General features: G+C 48.0%; 1 protein-coding gene across 5 annotated transcripts; it reads right to left on the minus strand.

Annotated features, from left to right (window-relative positions):
- Positions 1–48: 48 nt before the first annotated feature.
- CCDC167 (coiled-coil domain containing 167) lies at positions 49–13,124 on the minus strand. 5 transcript variants are annotated; one of them, XM_037405094.1, is made up of 5 exons: positions 12,981–13,034; positions 8,382–8,445; positions 5,463–5,557; positions 3,038–3,090; positions 49–881 (listed from the first exon to the last, which is right to left on the minus strand). In XM_037405094.1, the coding sequence occupies exons 2-5, from the start codon at positions 8,433–8,435 to the stop codon at positions 778–780; spliced, it is 306 nt and encodes a 101-aa protein (XP_037260991.1). In that variant the 5' UTR covers positions 8,436–8,445; positions 12,981–13,034; the 3' UTR covers positions 49–777. The 5 variants fall into 5 exon arrangements, with proteins under 5 accessions (XP_037260991.1, XP_037260992.1, XP_037260989.1 ...); XM_037405095.1 differs by lacking the exon at positions 8,382–8,445 and having other exon boundaries at positions 12,981–13,124; XM_037405092.1 differs by lacking the exon at positions 8,382–8,445 and having other exon boundaries at positions 12,882–13,025.
- Positions 13,125–14,392: the final 1,268 nt, after the last annotated feature.

Below are 14,392 nucleotides of genomic sequence, written 5' to 3' on the forward strand. Positions count from 1 at the left end.
GTAGCCGAGAGGCATGCTGCAGAACAGGGAAAAAAGAAAAACGGGAAGTTAAAAGGTCAAATTATTTTATTTAAAGCCGTGCAGAGGCACTTCCACCCCTGGGAGTTGGTAGTAAATTCTCTTCTGCAAGTGTTGATTCTCAGAGGCACAAAACGGCTACCAAACTGATGCACTGGTAGATCTTCTCAAAGCCCAAGCACCCACATCTCAAGTTGGCTGCTACCTGCTTTGTGGAGAGAGAGATGCCTACCTGTTTTTGTGGCAGTAGGATTTCTTTGGTCCTGTAAGTCCGTGTGGAGGAGGAAACATCTTTGTTTAGCTCAGCTCTGGCAACACATGGTGTCTTCAGGTCACAATACCCAAGTTACCCTTTGATTCAAAGAGCGTGGTGTCTCTTTCAGCTTATGGCTGAGTCACAGGAGCCCGGGTGGCATGTATTCTGACTGGGCTGGGCAGAGGGCACTCATCTGCAACCACAGAGGTCCTCTCCAAAAGGGAGATGCCTTCCTGCATCGGGCTGGACAGTCTTCACTGTATTTTGGGTAAGACAGCACCACCCTGAGCTCGATTTCCAACAGCAAGAGTGCTTTGATTTCTGGTTTGTCTCTTGTCCCCCTCAGTTCTCAGAGGAACAGCTTCCTACGCTGAGGCTTGGAGAGGATAAACAAGAACAGCCATTTGAAATGCCGATCCTCACCCCTGGGGGAGGCACAGTGGTGAGAGGAGAGCTCCTTGCAGGAGAGTCGTTTGGTCAGCAGGGAGAATTCTTGAGTGCAATCACATTGTCCAGCAGGAGTAAATAAGAGCAATCAGCAACGCCACGGCCACCGTAAGGGCAGCATTCTTGCGATTTTCCTTACGAAGCACACTCAGTTCTTTCTCTGGGAAACAAAGAAAAGCCTTGCCTGTGAGTGTTCTTTGTGTTGCAGCTACATCTTTCAAAACTGTCTTAAAAGCACAACGCTACCTCAGCCATGGGCAGCTCTTTTGGGATCAGTATGCAAAGCTGCCAATTAGAAGATGTGCTGAACAGGAAGTAAACTAGCAGGAACCCTTTCATTTGCTAACCCTCACCCTGTCAATCGCGGTAGGTGCTTGAGCATACTTCAATATTCAGACCAGTTCCTCTTTGCAAACGACCTTGTTCTGGGACCCTACTGAGGACAGAATGGGTCATTAGAATAATCGCTTGTTCCCCAAGAGAATTAAGAAGAGGGAGGGTAGACAGCAATTTCTACTACCTTCTAGACTTAACAGCCTGGTACCTTTTCCTAGTGCTTAAATGTTCTTAAATGCAACTATGGACACCTTTGAGCATTGCAGAATCTGGGTTTCCTTGTGTCCCAGAAGGATGAGTATGGAACAAGTCTGAGCTTAGACACTCATTCTGTTGGGGCCTGCAGCTTTTTAGAGACGGGTCACTTTCCCTGGCCCTAGTGTACAAAAGAAGAAACAAGGAAAAACATGCAGAGAGAGGAACAAAGCTGCTACTAGAAGCATGATGTCCTACTGATCTCCATTTCTGTTGTATTCTCTTTACCAAAGATGAGAACCCTGTTCTCACTAGTTTTTTTCCACAGGACAGGCAAGAAGCGAGGCCTACAGCACTACACGCTGCCTGGCCAGACCACAAGAATTATTCTGCAGGGCAAGGCGGGGCGCAGGCTGCCTCCAGAGCCAGACTGCTCTTGTGTTTGGAGTTCAACTGCAGTGACTGCATGGGTTACTTGCCTCTACGGTTTGCACTAGCAGCCTCCAGCAGGAATGCCCTGGTGCTGGTATCAAGAGACTTTTAACTGTCCTTTCTGCCTCCATTCTTCATGTAATACGAGCATTGTCATGAACCATGGAGCAAACCGCTTGAATCGGCAAAGCCACAGAAGATGTGGTACGGACAGGAGGTCACATAACCCCCAAACACTGCAGTGCCAGCTTAAACTGATGGAGCAACGCCATTGTCAGCAACTGCAGGTCACTGCCTCAAGTGTGTCAGCTGCACTAAGCACGCATTTAATCAGAGGCCACAGCAGTGATCTAAAAAGGCTATGCACGTGCACTGTCAGTTCCATTCCAGGAGAAGCAGCCACCACCCTTAGGTGAGGCTGTTGCTACTATCTGAGCAGCCTGTCAGATGGCTCTGTTGATGGCTGATTGCTGGTAAAACGGTGGCAGCAACGTGCCATCTCTAGGGGTAGGCCCTTAGGGAACAGCTCTGAATCTGTTTAAAGTAATTGTTAGTCTTCTGGAAACAATCTTTTAACACGAGATAAAATTACAAATTTGCTGGCTGTACCCCAGCTTTCAACTCTCCAGGCCTAAAAGAAGACTTGTGCTTCTTCCTTTGTGTGAGCTCTGGAGCTTGAACTGCTGCAGAGCACTGTCAAGCAGTTAACCATACTGATCAATGCCAGGAGCCTGAAGACATGCAAATCAGCATCCCTAGTGGAACAGAAGTGCCGTCAAACGTCAAACGTGTGGTAGCTCAGAGGGACTCTCATTTTAACTGCCTGCAGCAGGACTTGCAGCAAGTAAAGATCCTGGCTCTCTGGAATTGTAGGTAGCACAGTGTGAATCCCTATGCTCAGGTGCTGAACAGCCCCAGAAACTGATGCAGTGAGAACCTTCCCTAAGGAAGGTGTACTTTGCTACACTCCAGATAGAAGCTTGCTAAGCAAGCTGGCAAGTGCTATTAGAAAAGAAGAAGAAAAAAAAAGAAAAGGAGGGGGGGAGGACGTTAAAAGCCACTCAAGTCAATCTGTTGGCTAAGACTATCTAAAGACTGATAATTTTGGGTATGTGAAAGGGACATCTTTCCTCCCTCATTAGCTGATGGTTATTTTTTCCCCTATGATAGCACAGCTCAAGCAGGAAGATTCAGACTCCTAATATGCTGACTAGATTTCCCTCAGTCTAGCTCCCTTTGGTTGAACCCAAATTCAAAGGCAGAAGTCAGAGGTGGCGGAGGCTTGAAGACGGAGCTAAGCTGCAGTACTGATCCCATCTAGCCCAGAGAGACCATTTTTAATGAAGCTCTTACCATAGTTGTCAGCTTTGGTCATTAGTAAGTTTCTCTCTCTCTCCAGTGACTTTCTGTAATGAGAAGAGGAGTTCGTTACCTGTGAGGCACAACACAGCCTATTTCTTTGCTTATATGATGGAAAAGAGACTGTCCCACTGCCAGGGATATCTGTTCATAGAATGAACCCCTCACCCTTTGCTGTGGAAAGGTAACAGTTTAGAAACCCCCCAGCTGTGCAAGAGAAGAGATGCAGCAGTTTTAGATTATTTTTTCCATCCCCCAAACTGCTTCATATCTCTCCTTTCAGAGCAACATTAGTGTATACAAGCAGGCTAGAATGTGTCTGTGTGTCAGAGAGCCCCCTGCTTTGTTCCCCCAGGTGGGGTAGGAAATTCTGCTACAGCTACAGGATGGGACAGGGTCCCTGCATGTTCCCCGCAGGACCCTGCCCTTCCAGCACACCTGGCTTAGTGCTGGAATGCTAATTCTTCTCACCCATTGAAACTGGGATTCCCCTGTCAGATGTATCCAATTTACACACTCAGGGAAGCAAGCTGAATCCAAACCCAGTAACACCACCAGTTAAACAACCTGTTACTAGACTGAAGACTCGGGATAGTAACAATAAAGAGCAAGTCAGGCCAACTCAGGCCTTGTCTTAAGCTGCACAGGATGATTAATTAATACACTCTTTAAAATATAAACACAAAACAAACTGCCTGAAAGCTGCAGTGTTTCCATTACCCAGTGAGGATGTGGTCACTCCTTTCAGGCTGTGCACATATAAACAAACATGCACTAACAAATGATCTCCTGGTTCAGAACAGACAGCGAAGACACTAAGTGTAACAGTTTGTTGTTCCCCTTGGGGCACAGCAAGAACGTGTAGGAGGAAAGAGATCCAAATCTATGTGTACAGCTAGTTAAGTAAGGGATGGCAAGAAAGCAAGCTATGTCAGGGGAGGAAAGGGCTCTTAAAGGCAACTGGGGAAAGGCAATGTGGAGTGCAGCCAGGAGGAAGTGAGAAGACAGATTTACCAGCACGACTGAGCTGCTACTTCGAAACTTGCCTTGTGAAGTGAGTCAAGGGAAGCGGCTTTAAGAATGAGACATGAAGAAACCATGACAACTGAACTTCAGAACGGCAAAAGCAGAGCTCTCCTTTGTGTACTACTCAGTGAATCAATAATTTTGATCATGCAACCTTCCTCCAGGGTTTCTCAAATGGTTTGGATTAGGACAACAATTTCTGTTTCCATCTCCACACAAGCTGTAAAATTCAGAAAAGGACCCAGGAATCCAAATTCCTAATTCTCTGCACTAGGCCCTATATTTCAGAGAGAAATCATACAGATATATACCATCTTGTCAAGTTACCACAGCTGTAGGTTTGGTTGCTGGCCATGTAAGTACCAGATAAAGAATACAGACAGTAAACATAAGAATTTAGGCCTAAAAAAAAAGGACTGTTGAGATGAGGAGCTAGAGAGATGAGGGACAGAAGGAGACAGGACCCTGTCCAAATATGGATGGGGATACAGAACCCCAGGGAAGGGAGAGAGAGGGGGAGTGGGAAAGAGGAACAAAGAAGTTAAGCTGAAGCTGGTAAGTATCAAGGTGTGATGTCACCACTGCTAGGATTATTTCTAACTGGGTTCTGTAGGACAGCACTGTAGAGCAGACACCAGGACCAACAAGACCGCTCCCTGGGCCTATGATGCAGCTTCCCAGCCTTTTTTGCTAGGAGCAGATAGTAGGATACTGGTGACTGGAAGAATGTCCTCAAGTGGGGAGATCTAGGATCGCTTGCTTCACACTCTACAGAAATAGCAGGTTCTGTCTGTGTCTGCTACAGCATCCAAGGTCTTTGCTAGAGTCCCAGCTCTAGAAGCTACAGTTGCCTCTTTACATGAGTGACAGATTTCAGGGGAATTCTCCCTCTTCCCTTTCTCAAGGAAAGCCAGTGTCACTGCATCCTACATCGAGACACATTTGCAATACAGGCACAGACAGAGTAATTTCCCTCAGCCCCTTTTGCAATTGTATCCCAGCAGTACTTGCTGCGTATTTCCCCTGACCGAACTCGGGCAGCTTCAGCAAGGCTTGACTAGCAGCGCGTAGTGAATATTTGCCAGACTCACAGAGCTGTTCCCTAGCAGGCCAGGAGCTTGTTCTGCAAATGAACTGGTGAGTTTTGGGCACTGCCTGGCTGGCTATGGTGCAGGCTGGAGCAAGGCTGGTGGTTAAGATAAAGTTCTCCCCACGTGTCACTGAACTTCTCACCCTAGCGAGTTCCGCAAGTGAGGCCCAAGCTGGGGGAAGAGAGTCTCTGTCAGGGGGAACTACACACTCCCATCCCTTCAGGAGCCCTTGCTCAGTACTACAGCAGGAGGACAGCTAGCTGAAGTGCACACTGACAGATGTGAAAGGGGGTGGTCAATACCTTCCTTCAGGGCTGAGCTTCTCCCTGCGGAGTTTAAGATCCATCTCCTCCATGCTCCGTCTGCAACGTGCCAGCTTCTCCTCCAGTCCATCAATCTGAAAAACACCACACCAGTCACTGTTATTTCCTCTCCCAGCTAACATGGATCCATCCCCACTCAGATGGGAGGGTGGCAGCTCAGCTACTCCACCTCCTTCCTCCCTAAGTCAAGGGAGGAACAGGCCCAGCTCTGTGTAGAGATCACACCACAGAGCACCCATCACCTCCCAGATCAGCCTGTATTATACCCTCGGCAACCGTGACATTGCAATCCCAGACACAGCCAAGCCAGCTCTAACACTCCCACCTCTGTGGCTGACCGGCACCTTTTAGCTAAGATCCGATCCTGTTCCAGCCTGTCTACTTTCTGTGCATGTGGCTCCACAAGCAAAGATGTGATCTAAGGCATCTTTATGCAATTAAAAGAGGATAAAATGAGAGACACCGGCCTTCATCAAAGCCTGAATGACAAGGTCTTGATTTAGTGCTGTGAACAGATGCAGAATTTCATAGAACGTGACTACAAAGTACCCTCAGCTGCCTGGTTGGGTGAAGGGACAAAGGGGAAACACCGATACCTACACCATGTGTCTTTTACCCAACTATATCTACAACAGCAGCAGCAGTCTGCACAGGAGAGCATTCACCACTGCCTCCACACCTTTGGCCTGCACCAAGTTTTGGCACCAGCCTGTTCCCATGGAGAAAAACACTGGTCACCTCCCTGTGTGTCCTCATCAGATTTCCTAACAGGCACCCTCCTCCCGCCATGTCTTCTTGTAACTGTGGGCAAGTACAAGAGAGTTGATCTACTTGTGTGTGGATGGATTGCACAGGAGGGGATCCTACCATGGACAACACTTCTCCTGGGAATCATTTCTCTTTTCAGCCTGGCAACCAGAACATAGACATCTTTAGGAAAACTTTGTCTTTCAGGCTTGCTTCCAGCAGGGAAACAGTGGAACTAATTAGATAATATGAACACAACACCCGAGCCTGAAAGAAAACGGCCTTGGTGCCCTGAGGTGTCAATGACCTCTTTTTTAGCTATTTAGTGCAACATTCTTGCTGTGTCTAGTTCCCCAAGCAAGGCCAAGGCCAGCCAGATGGCTGACAGCATGGCCTCTCAGTGGTAGGATCCTTCACACACCAGAAACTAAGAGGCAGCACAGTCCCTAGTGAAGTACTGAGGTGGAATGAGACACCAGCTGCCTGGACATCAGCTTCAGAGGTGGCCCAGAGCACAAACACTCCCATAAACACTGATATGGGAAACAAAATCAAAGGTAGTGATTCCTAATTATTGCTGCTTTGGGGATCAGCTCCATCCTAAGCTCATTAGCAGTCTCACACTTTCTGCTCTGGAAAGGCAGGCAAGCGTTATAAATAGGCAGGATAGGAGAAAAGGCTTGATGCAAAGGGGAGAACAAAGCAGACTGCAACAAGGAGTTTAGCCAGCTAGCTAAACCGTGCCAGGAGCACAGCCGAGCTGGGGAGAGGGCCACATAAAACCAGGCTAAAATAAATCTTTGCATCTTACCAGACAGCAATTTCAAAGTCCCTTGTTACTAGGCAGCTCTGCCAGGGCTGTTGAGATGCCAGAGTTCCCAGAGGAACATGAACAGCTTCCCCTGAGCCCAAGGGGAGCACCAAGGCGTATCTATCACCTGATCTCAGAGCACAGGGAATGGTGCTTCTGTGTCTGACAATGCTTGGGTTTGCCTGGATGGGGACACAGACATTTTTGAAGCATGTTAACTGAAAATGCATTCAGTTAGGGCAAAGATAATTGTCCTCCTCCATATCCAGCTGTGCCAGTTAAGAAGGTTAACTCCAGCTGCTCATTGCTATCTGTCATCCACTACAGCTCAGACAGCGAGATGTACTGCCTCAGTCTGCTTCAGGACCAAGCAAGGGCTTCCTCCAAGTTAGTTCTGACCAGCAAATTAATTTAATGGCAGGGTACAGCAGAGTGGAGGTTGGGTGTCCGTCCAGTCCAATTTAAGAATGACCATCTCCTTTACCAGTTCCTACCATTTGCAAATGACTGTCTTCTCAGCTCTCTTATCTGTTGAAAACCCTCACATACACACACAGCAAGAGGTACTTCATCATGTGTTACCTGGCTCCTCCTTAGCCAGTAAATCTATTGCAGTGCACCACGCCTTCTCTGGAAACAAGTTTGAAAATCACATTAAATAATACAATTTAATGAGAGCTTTGGTTAGTCAGCTGCCAACCCCACCACTGAATTTTCCATGTCATTGCACTTCCTTCCTCTCCTCCAGAACTGCTCCTCCTGCTCAGTTTGCAGTTGCTCTCACTCGTACATTCTCTGCCCATACTTCCGTCATTTTATGAGATACAACAAGAGGCACTCTGCCCAACTCTGCCAATGCTTTCACTTTCTGCTGACTAAAATTCTCCAGATTCCACATAATACTTTAAAAGTTTCAACTGGTTTTACTGCTCTTACATCAAAACCAAAGTTTGGGTCCCCTGCTGGAGAGTAGTAATTTGCTAATAAACCACATGCCCTAGAACTGCACCATCAGCTTTGCTGAGCTGCACAAGGGACAAAAAATAATGAAAAAAAAGCAAGGAAGGAGGAACAGATTGCTGAATGAACAAAATATGTTTTTCCTCCAGAATCTCACTGTTTCTTTTCTTCAGGGTAGTCTGGGGCATTAGGGTTTTAAGGAAGGACGAGTCAGGATTCCTGGATGTTATCCATTCACTGTGCCTCAGTTTCCCTACCTATAAATTAGGACAATACTATCTGCCTCCTGGAGGTAGTAGTTCATTTACACAAGGAACCTCAGACACCAACCCAAACTATGGGCAGAGCACTACCTTGATACATCAGTACCGTTGCCTCACCTGGAATTTGGGATCTGTTCCTGTAAGCTTGGAATCCCTCAGCAGCTCAGCCATCCAAGTAACTCTTCAGTGCAGGGGAAAGGCAGGGCAGAAACAGAGAATAAGCACAGGGAGTCATCAGAGTGATGTCTGGGAATTACTGATTACTCTGTGCTGCTAAGGAAACTCCCAGGGGGAGTCATAGCCTGTAGAGCTGTAGCACAAGAAAACCCGTAGAGCTCTGACATAATTCCCTGTAGCAGCTCTCCAAGACAGCAATCCTAGAAGCAGGTACACACCTGAGCTTGTTGTGGATGGAAAGCTTTCCCTCCTACTAACATGTGAGAAGGTTACTTGGGGTATGTACCTTGGCCTACTAGAAGCCCGCACAACACCAAAGAGTCAAGCTCACTTAGCTGAACCATCACTGCACCCCACACTGGCCTATCTTTTTAGTGGCAATCCCTGCACAGTGGCTTATGAATTGCAAAGACGAACCTTGCTCCTGCTGGCTCTCCCTTCCATGAAGAGGGTCCTCTGGGACAGAGCTGAAGCACAGCATGCAGAAAGCTCACGTGACAACTCCTCAAGTTCACATGCTGTATCAGGGACACAGGACTTCACTCACAGCAACATCTTTAAGCAGTGTCAGTTAAGAGGGGCAAGCAGAACAGGTAGGTCTCATCCAGGCAGTGGCTCGAGGCACACAGAGCTGCCCTTTTGCTCCTCAAGAGCCACTCCAGAAAGTCAAGTCCCAGCAGCTTTGGATACACACAGGGATCTAAGACCAGATGCCTCCCTTGCTCCAGAAGGTATGATAAGGCACTCAGCCATTTTTATTGAATTCTGGCAACACTCGCTTGCAATCTGGAGACCTTTTTAAACCAGAGAGACCCGGAGCAGATTTCGATCCAAACTGACTTACATGCTTATTACAAATCTCATTTGTTGGGACCATCTTGGGCAGGGAGCCCAAAACGGTTCACATAAAGGCAGAGACAAAGACAGAAGAGAAAAAGAAGCAGCTTTGCTTACAGAGTTGAGCTGGATCCCTTTTAATACATTTTGTAATGAATTAATAAAAGCTTTCTTTCCAGCAGAAAGGCTAAAAGCGCTTTTCAAGAACTGGCATCCACCCCCTGCTTTTATGAATTCCCTAATTAAGATACTGGCAAAGAGCCATATCACACATACATTAACATCCAACAGCATTAGGTAATGAGGTTTTTGTCTTCTGACCCTCATAAAACGGATCAAAGCCAACTGAAGAGATGGGGGCGAAGAAAAAAACACCCTTCCCCAAGCAGTCTTCTCATGCCTTGTCACCTGCCAGCCCACTTGAGCCATTCTTTTCACAGAAGAATTAGTGGTTCCTGCATCCACAAATTTGGCTGGATTATTAAAATTAGGCCAGCAGAGATGAATACTGTTTAAATTCAAATGCTAACTTGCTGTTCACGGACACAATTCCATTTTCACCACGCTCTTGGAATCATTTTGCATGCTGGCAAATCATTTCACAGATGCTGTGCCCACAGCATGATTGGAAATATTTACCAGGCAAGCTACTATATAATAGAGGACTATCCACCAGCAAAGTCTAAGATGAATCTTGCAGATCAGCTCCCTGTGTTGCTGAAAAAGAAAGGGCTGGATCCTACCTGCACCTCCTCCTTCAGCCTTGCAGAGACTATCCAGTTAGTCAGCCCACCCTGCCTCTGCTCAGACCAGCAGCTTTGCAGGATTGCACACAGATGTGACCACAAGGCACAACCCACAGCTTTTTGAAAAATCCTGGAAGAACAACTTTACTGAGTAAAGACTACATTGGCCTTTTCCCTATTCTTTATGCTCTTGCATTGACACTTACCAGCCACTGCCTTGCCAGAAGCAGCACTACACGTAACAATACTTTCTCCAAACACACACTCGACATTTTGCAGCTCAGGTACTGTGTGAGTGCAGGGTATTCTCTGTGCATTTAATAGCCCCACGTTTTTGCTTCCATGATTTTTTTTTCAGTTATTGTCTGAACCACAGGTATATTTTTAAGGGCTACAATATCCTCTGGCAAGCAGTTTAACAGCACAGCCACAGGTTACAGGAAGAACCAACTCCTCCTGTTCTGAGCTTGCTCGCTGCTAGTTTCATTTGATAGCCCTAATTTTGTATCGACAGTGAACGTTCATTCTTTGTTTAAAATTACAAATAGCATGCAGATGATACAGATGTGTATCAGGTCCTCTTGCAGTCATGTTTTCAAACTTAAAAGGACCTGCTGCGCTTAGTTGTTTCTTGCACACAAGTTTTCCACACCTTTGATTATCCTTGTCACTCTCAAGCTCATTCCACTTTCACTGTTTTGCTACAAAACAGACCAGTCTTCCCAGTTTCATTTTCCTGACAAGTTTCCTCAAGAAATTTCTGTGCAGCTCAGCACTGTCAATAGGACTGCCTGTTGAAAGACTACAGAGCTATATAAAAGGAGAAGTGGCACGAGTTTAAACTACCACAACATTATGGCAGAACATTTATATCAGTTTAAACCAGGTCATATCAATTACACCTGCAATCTGTAAATGCAAACTTATCTGATAAGTGTCTGTATAGAAAATTGCATTCATTTAGCATCATGACTTCAGTTTAACAAGCATGACTCTGCCTAGATTAGGCCTTTCGAAGCTAGCCATGCATCATATCATATTAGGACTCATTTGGAAAGTTTTCTTTACAATCATAACAGCTCAGAAGGTAATACTGAACTGAAAAAAAATTTAAATTATAAAATCACTATCTCGGCTATCACACCTTCTGACACCTGCAATGCAATCCTCTCTTCCTCTGGCTTAAAGGGATTTTGTTTTCTTCCTCAACTTCTATTCAGCACCTTTCTCATCACTGCAAGGGGGGGTAGATTTTATCTTTTAGTAGTGTCTTTGCACCGAGTTTAAGTTTTCACCTGTAACACACCGAAGAAGTGTATTCTACAAGCCTTTCAAAAGAAGTATCTTCTATCATTACAATGTCTAAAAAAATATAAAAATCTAAAGCTACCAGAAGTCCCCAAACACTGTGCAAAAATCTTCTGTGGCAGCTAAAATCAGTTCCTTTTCATTCTGTGATCAGCAGGTCCCTGACAGGCTCACCCTTTTTAACACCTCTCTTTTTGTAAGGCAGGCGCTCCCTTCTCAACTCTCCTTGTCTGTCACATCTCAAAGAACCACCACAAAAATTTCATTATTCCAATTCTCCCTGCTAGGCTTACTGAACAGAAGCTTGGAGAGTCAGCATGCTCCCCTCTGGTGGTTATAATTTGGGTTAGAGTGCCCAGAAATGTCTGTTTCTCTAACAAAAGCCTAACTAGATGAAATAGACCAGAGAACTACTATAAAAACTCCCATTCATATGACAAGTAGGATGCTCACTTTTACACTAGCGGCTGATGAAGCATATATGGCAAGCCCCAAGCCCTTTCCCTGGCCTTTACGACCCTGACTATCTTGGTCTGTTGAGCACATGCTCATCTAAAAAACTTCAGGACAGCGAGGTGACCAGTGAGATTCACTGAATCAGTTCTGCTCCCTTTCAGCCATTTGTCAGGAAGGTTCAGGCTGTTGCTTTCCCCAAAGTACCCACAACCCACAGATGTGAACTATGGGCTCTCCACTGCCTCCTCCAAGTCTGTCCAGATAGCACTGCTCCTCGCAGGAGCCAGGATGAAGTATGCTTCAGAGAGTCCTTAACTAATATGCCTCGGTTTGTTAATACAAATACAAAGCTTAAACAAAGCTTACTGGCTGCCCTCCTGCCACTCGGGAGATTGCAAAACAAGCAAAACAGAAAAAAGCCAGATTTAGAAGGAAGACATACTCTTAAAAACCAGCTTTTTCTCCTTCTCCTTGCTGTGATTTATAGGCATGCCGTGCGCTGGTTTACGGCTGGGCTCCTCAAAAGCGGCAGCCTGCGCCCAGCACACTGCTGACTTCCACCACTGCACACACAGGTCAGGCTACCCACGGTTTGCTAGCCAGGGGCCAGAGCTTGCCGCGGCACCCTCCACAGTCATTTAGGTTGGAAAAGACCTTTGAGATCATCAAGTCCGACCACTAACCTAACACTACTAAGCCCACGTCCAAGTTAAACCGTGTCCCTAATCACCGCAACTATGTGTTTTTTAAACGCCTCCAGGGATGGCGAGCAGTGCTCCCTGGGCAGCCTGCTCCAATGCTTGAGCGCCCTTTCAGCGAAGATAATTTCCCTAATATCCAATATAAAGCTCCGTTGGTGCACACACTCACTGCCTCCCCCTACCCCGCCTCAAGGGCTCGGCCGGAGCAGGCGCACCACACGCCACCGTTCAGGCAAAGGCCTGGGCCGGAGGACGGGCCGGCACAGGCTGCCCCGCCTCAGCCGCCCCCGCTGCCATCGCACATGAAGATGGCGGCCGGGCTCGGCACCAGCACAGCCTGGTCGGAGCGGCGTCCCCAAGCCCCCACCGCCCCGCTCCTCCCCGACACCCACCGCTCTCAGGAAAAAGCTGCTGTGGCGGTGGCAGCCGCCTCGCCTCGGCCCTGCCAAGCCCGGCCCGGCCGTGCCCCGCGCCGCTGCCGCCCCCCTCACCTCACGGGCCACGCTCAGCCCCTCTCGCCTCCGGCCCATGGTCCCCGCCCCGCCCGCAGCCGCGCATGCGCAGGGGCCGCTCTGCGCCACCGCCCGAGCGCGGCCACGTCCGCGGGGCGGCCGCCATCGTGGTGAGGGGGCTGCGCCGCGGGGCGGCCGCCATCTTGGGGAGGGCGCTGCTGCCCGGCTCCCTGCGGCGGAGCTGCCCGGGGCGGCAGCGGCCGCGGCCCAGCGGGCCGGTTTTGGCGTGGCGTGAAGGCGGACGGGGGCGTGCGGCAGGGTGAGAGCAGCGCCTGCCGCTTTGTGCCCGTGCTGCCTGCAGCCAGCTATGCCTGCTGCAGCAGCGGGTGAGGGATGGTTTGGGAGGACCAGCGGGCCGGGAAGCTCTCGGACCTGCCTCATCCTGCCTCTCCGCTCCTCAGAGACCCCTGCTCCCAAGGAGGGGTATTGGCAGGGGTGTGCAGTGTCTGGCAGGGCATGGCCTCTGGGCCTGAGGCCAAATCCAGACCGATCAGTTGGTTTCCCCCCGAGGGGAGCCAGCTCCACCCTGCTTAGCGCTGCTGCGCTGCTCAGGCCACTCCAGCCCAGCTCTTACATTGCTGAGGGTCAGGGCTCGCCTAGGAAGACGGCAATCTCTCAGAAAAGCAAGGCACCAACAGGACTGCTGCTTTGCTGTGTGTAATGAGCGCTGGTGGTCCTTGGGGCTTCCATCTCAAACACTAACTTTATGCTAAAGCAGCTGCCTGAAAAGCTGGCTGGTTGATCCGCTAGGAGACAGCACTTTGTGCACACTAGCCAGTTCGTTGCAAGATGTTAATCGCAATGGCTCATATGCATGGCATTTTTTTTTCCTGACCCAAGAAAGCTTTTTATGAAACACTGCTATCTTGTATTAAAAACAAAAACCAAGAAACACCACTGAAGTGCATCTGTCTTCAGGGTAGGACATGACCGCTAGATGACAGAGAACAGCAGAGCTATTTGCTGACCAAAAAACTAAAAAGGAAGGCTGGCCAGCAGTAACATTTATTAGACACACAAACTGAATTTTCATTTTGGCTAAACACCCTCCGCTGACTGAAATTTTGCTAGGATGTCAGGAGTGCAGATGCCTGTCACAGAAGCAGCGATAATGCTAATATCTAATTAGTGTATTTCACTTTTCTTTAAAAAAAAAATCCTCTTTGTTTTACTATGGGAGGCTTTACTATGGGAAGTGGCATGTGTTGGTAACAGCATCAGTCTCATTTTCTCTCTGGAAAAAATGAGGGATAACTGTACTTTTCTCTGCTTCCCAATATGGTAGTTGACTCTGTGATACAGAACCTACAGTGCTGAACCCAAAGAAGCCAGAACTCCCACCTCCAAGGCGAGACACAGATAACTGCTTTCCAAGCAGAAGCAGCTCAGTC

This window comes from Falco rusticolus, chromosome 12 (assembly GCF_015220075.1).
Source record: "Falco rusticolus isolate bFalRus1 chromosome 12, bFalRus1.pri, whole genome shotgun sequence".
In the NCBI taxonomy this organism is placed as follows: Eukaryota; Metazoa; Chordata; class Aves; order Falconiformes; family Falconidae; genus Falco; species Falco rusticolus.

What these genes read in the sequence shown, in the direction of transcription:
- CCDC167 (XM_037405092.1), bottom strand. Translation starts at nt 13,019, where the DNA reads ATGGGCCGGAGGCGAGAGGGGCTGAGCGTGGCCCGTGAGGTGAGGGGG. An exon ending in GCAGCTTTTTCCTGAGAGCG is followed by an intron (nt 5,558 to 12,881) that starts GTGGGTGTCGGG and finishes GGTGTTTTTCAG; the next exon opens with ATTGATGGACTGGAGGAGAA. An exon ending in GACCAAAGCTGACAACTATG is followed by an intron (nt 882 to 3,037) that starts GTAAGAGCTTCA and finishes TTTGTTTCCCAG; the next exon opens with AGAAAGAACTGAGTGTGCTT.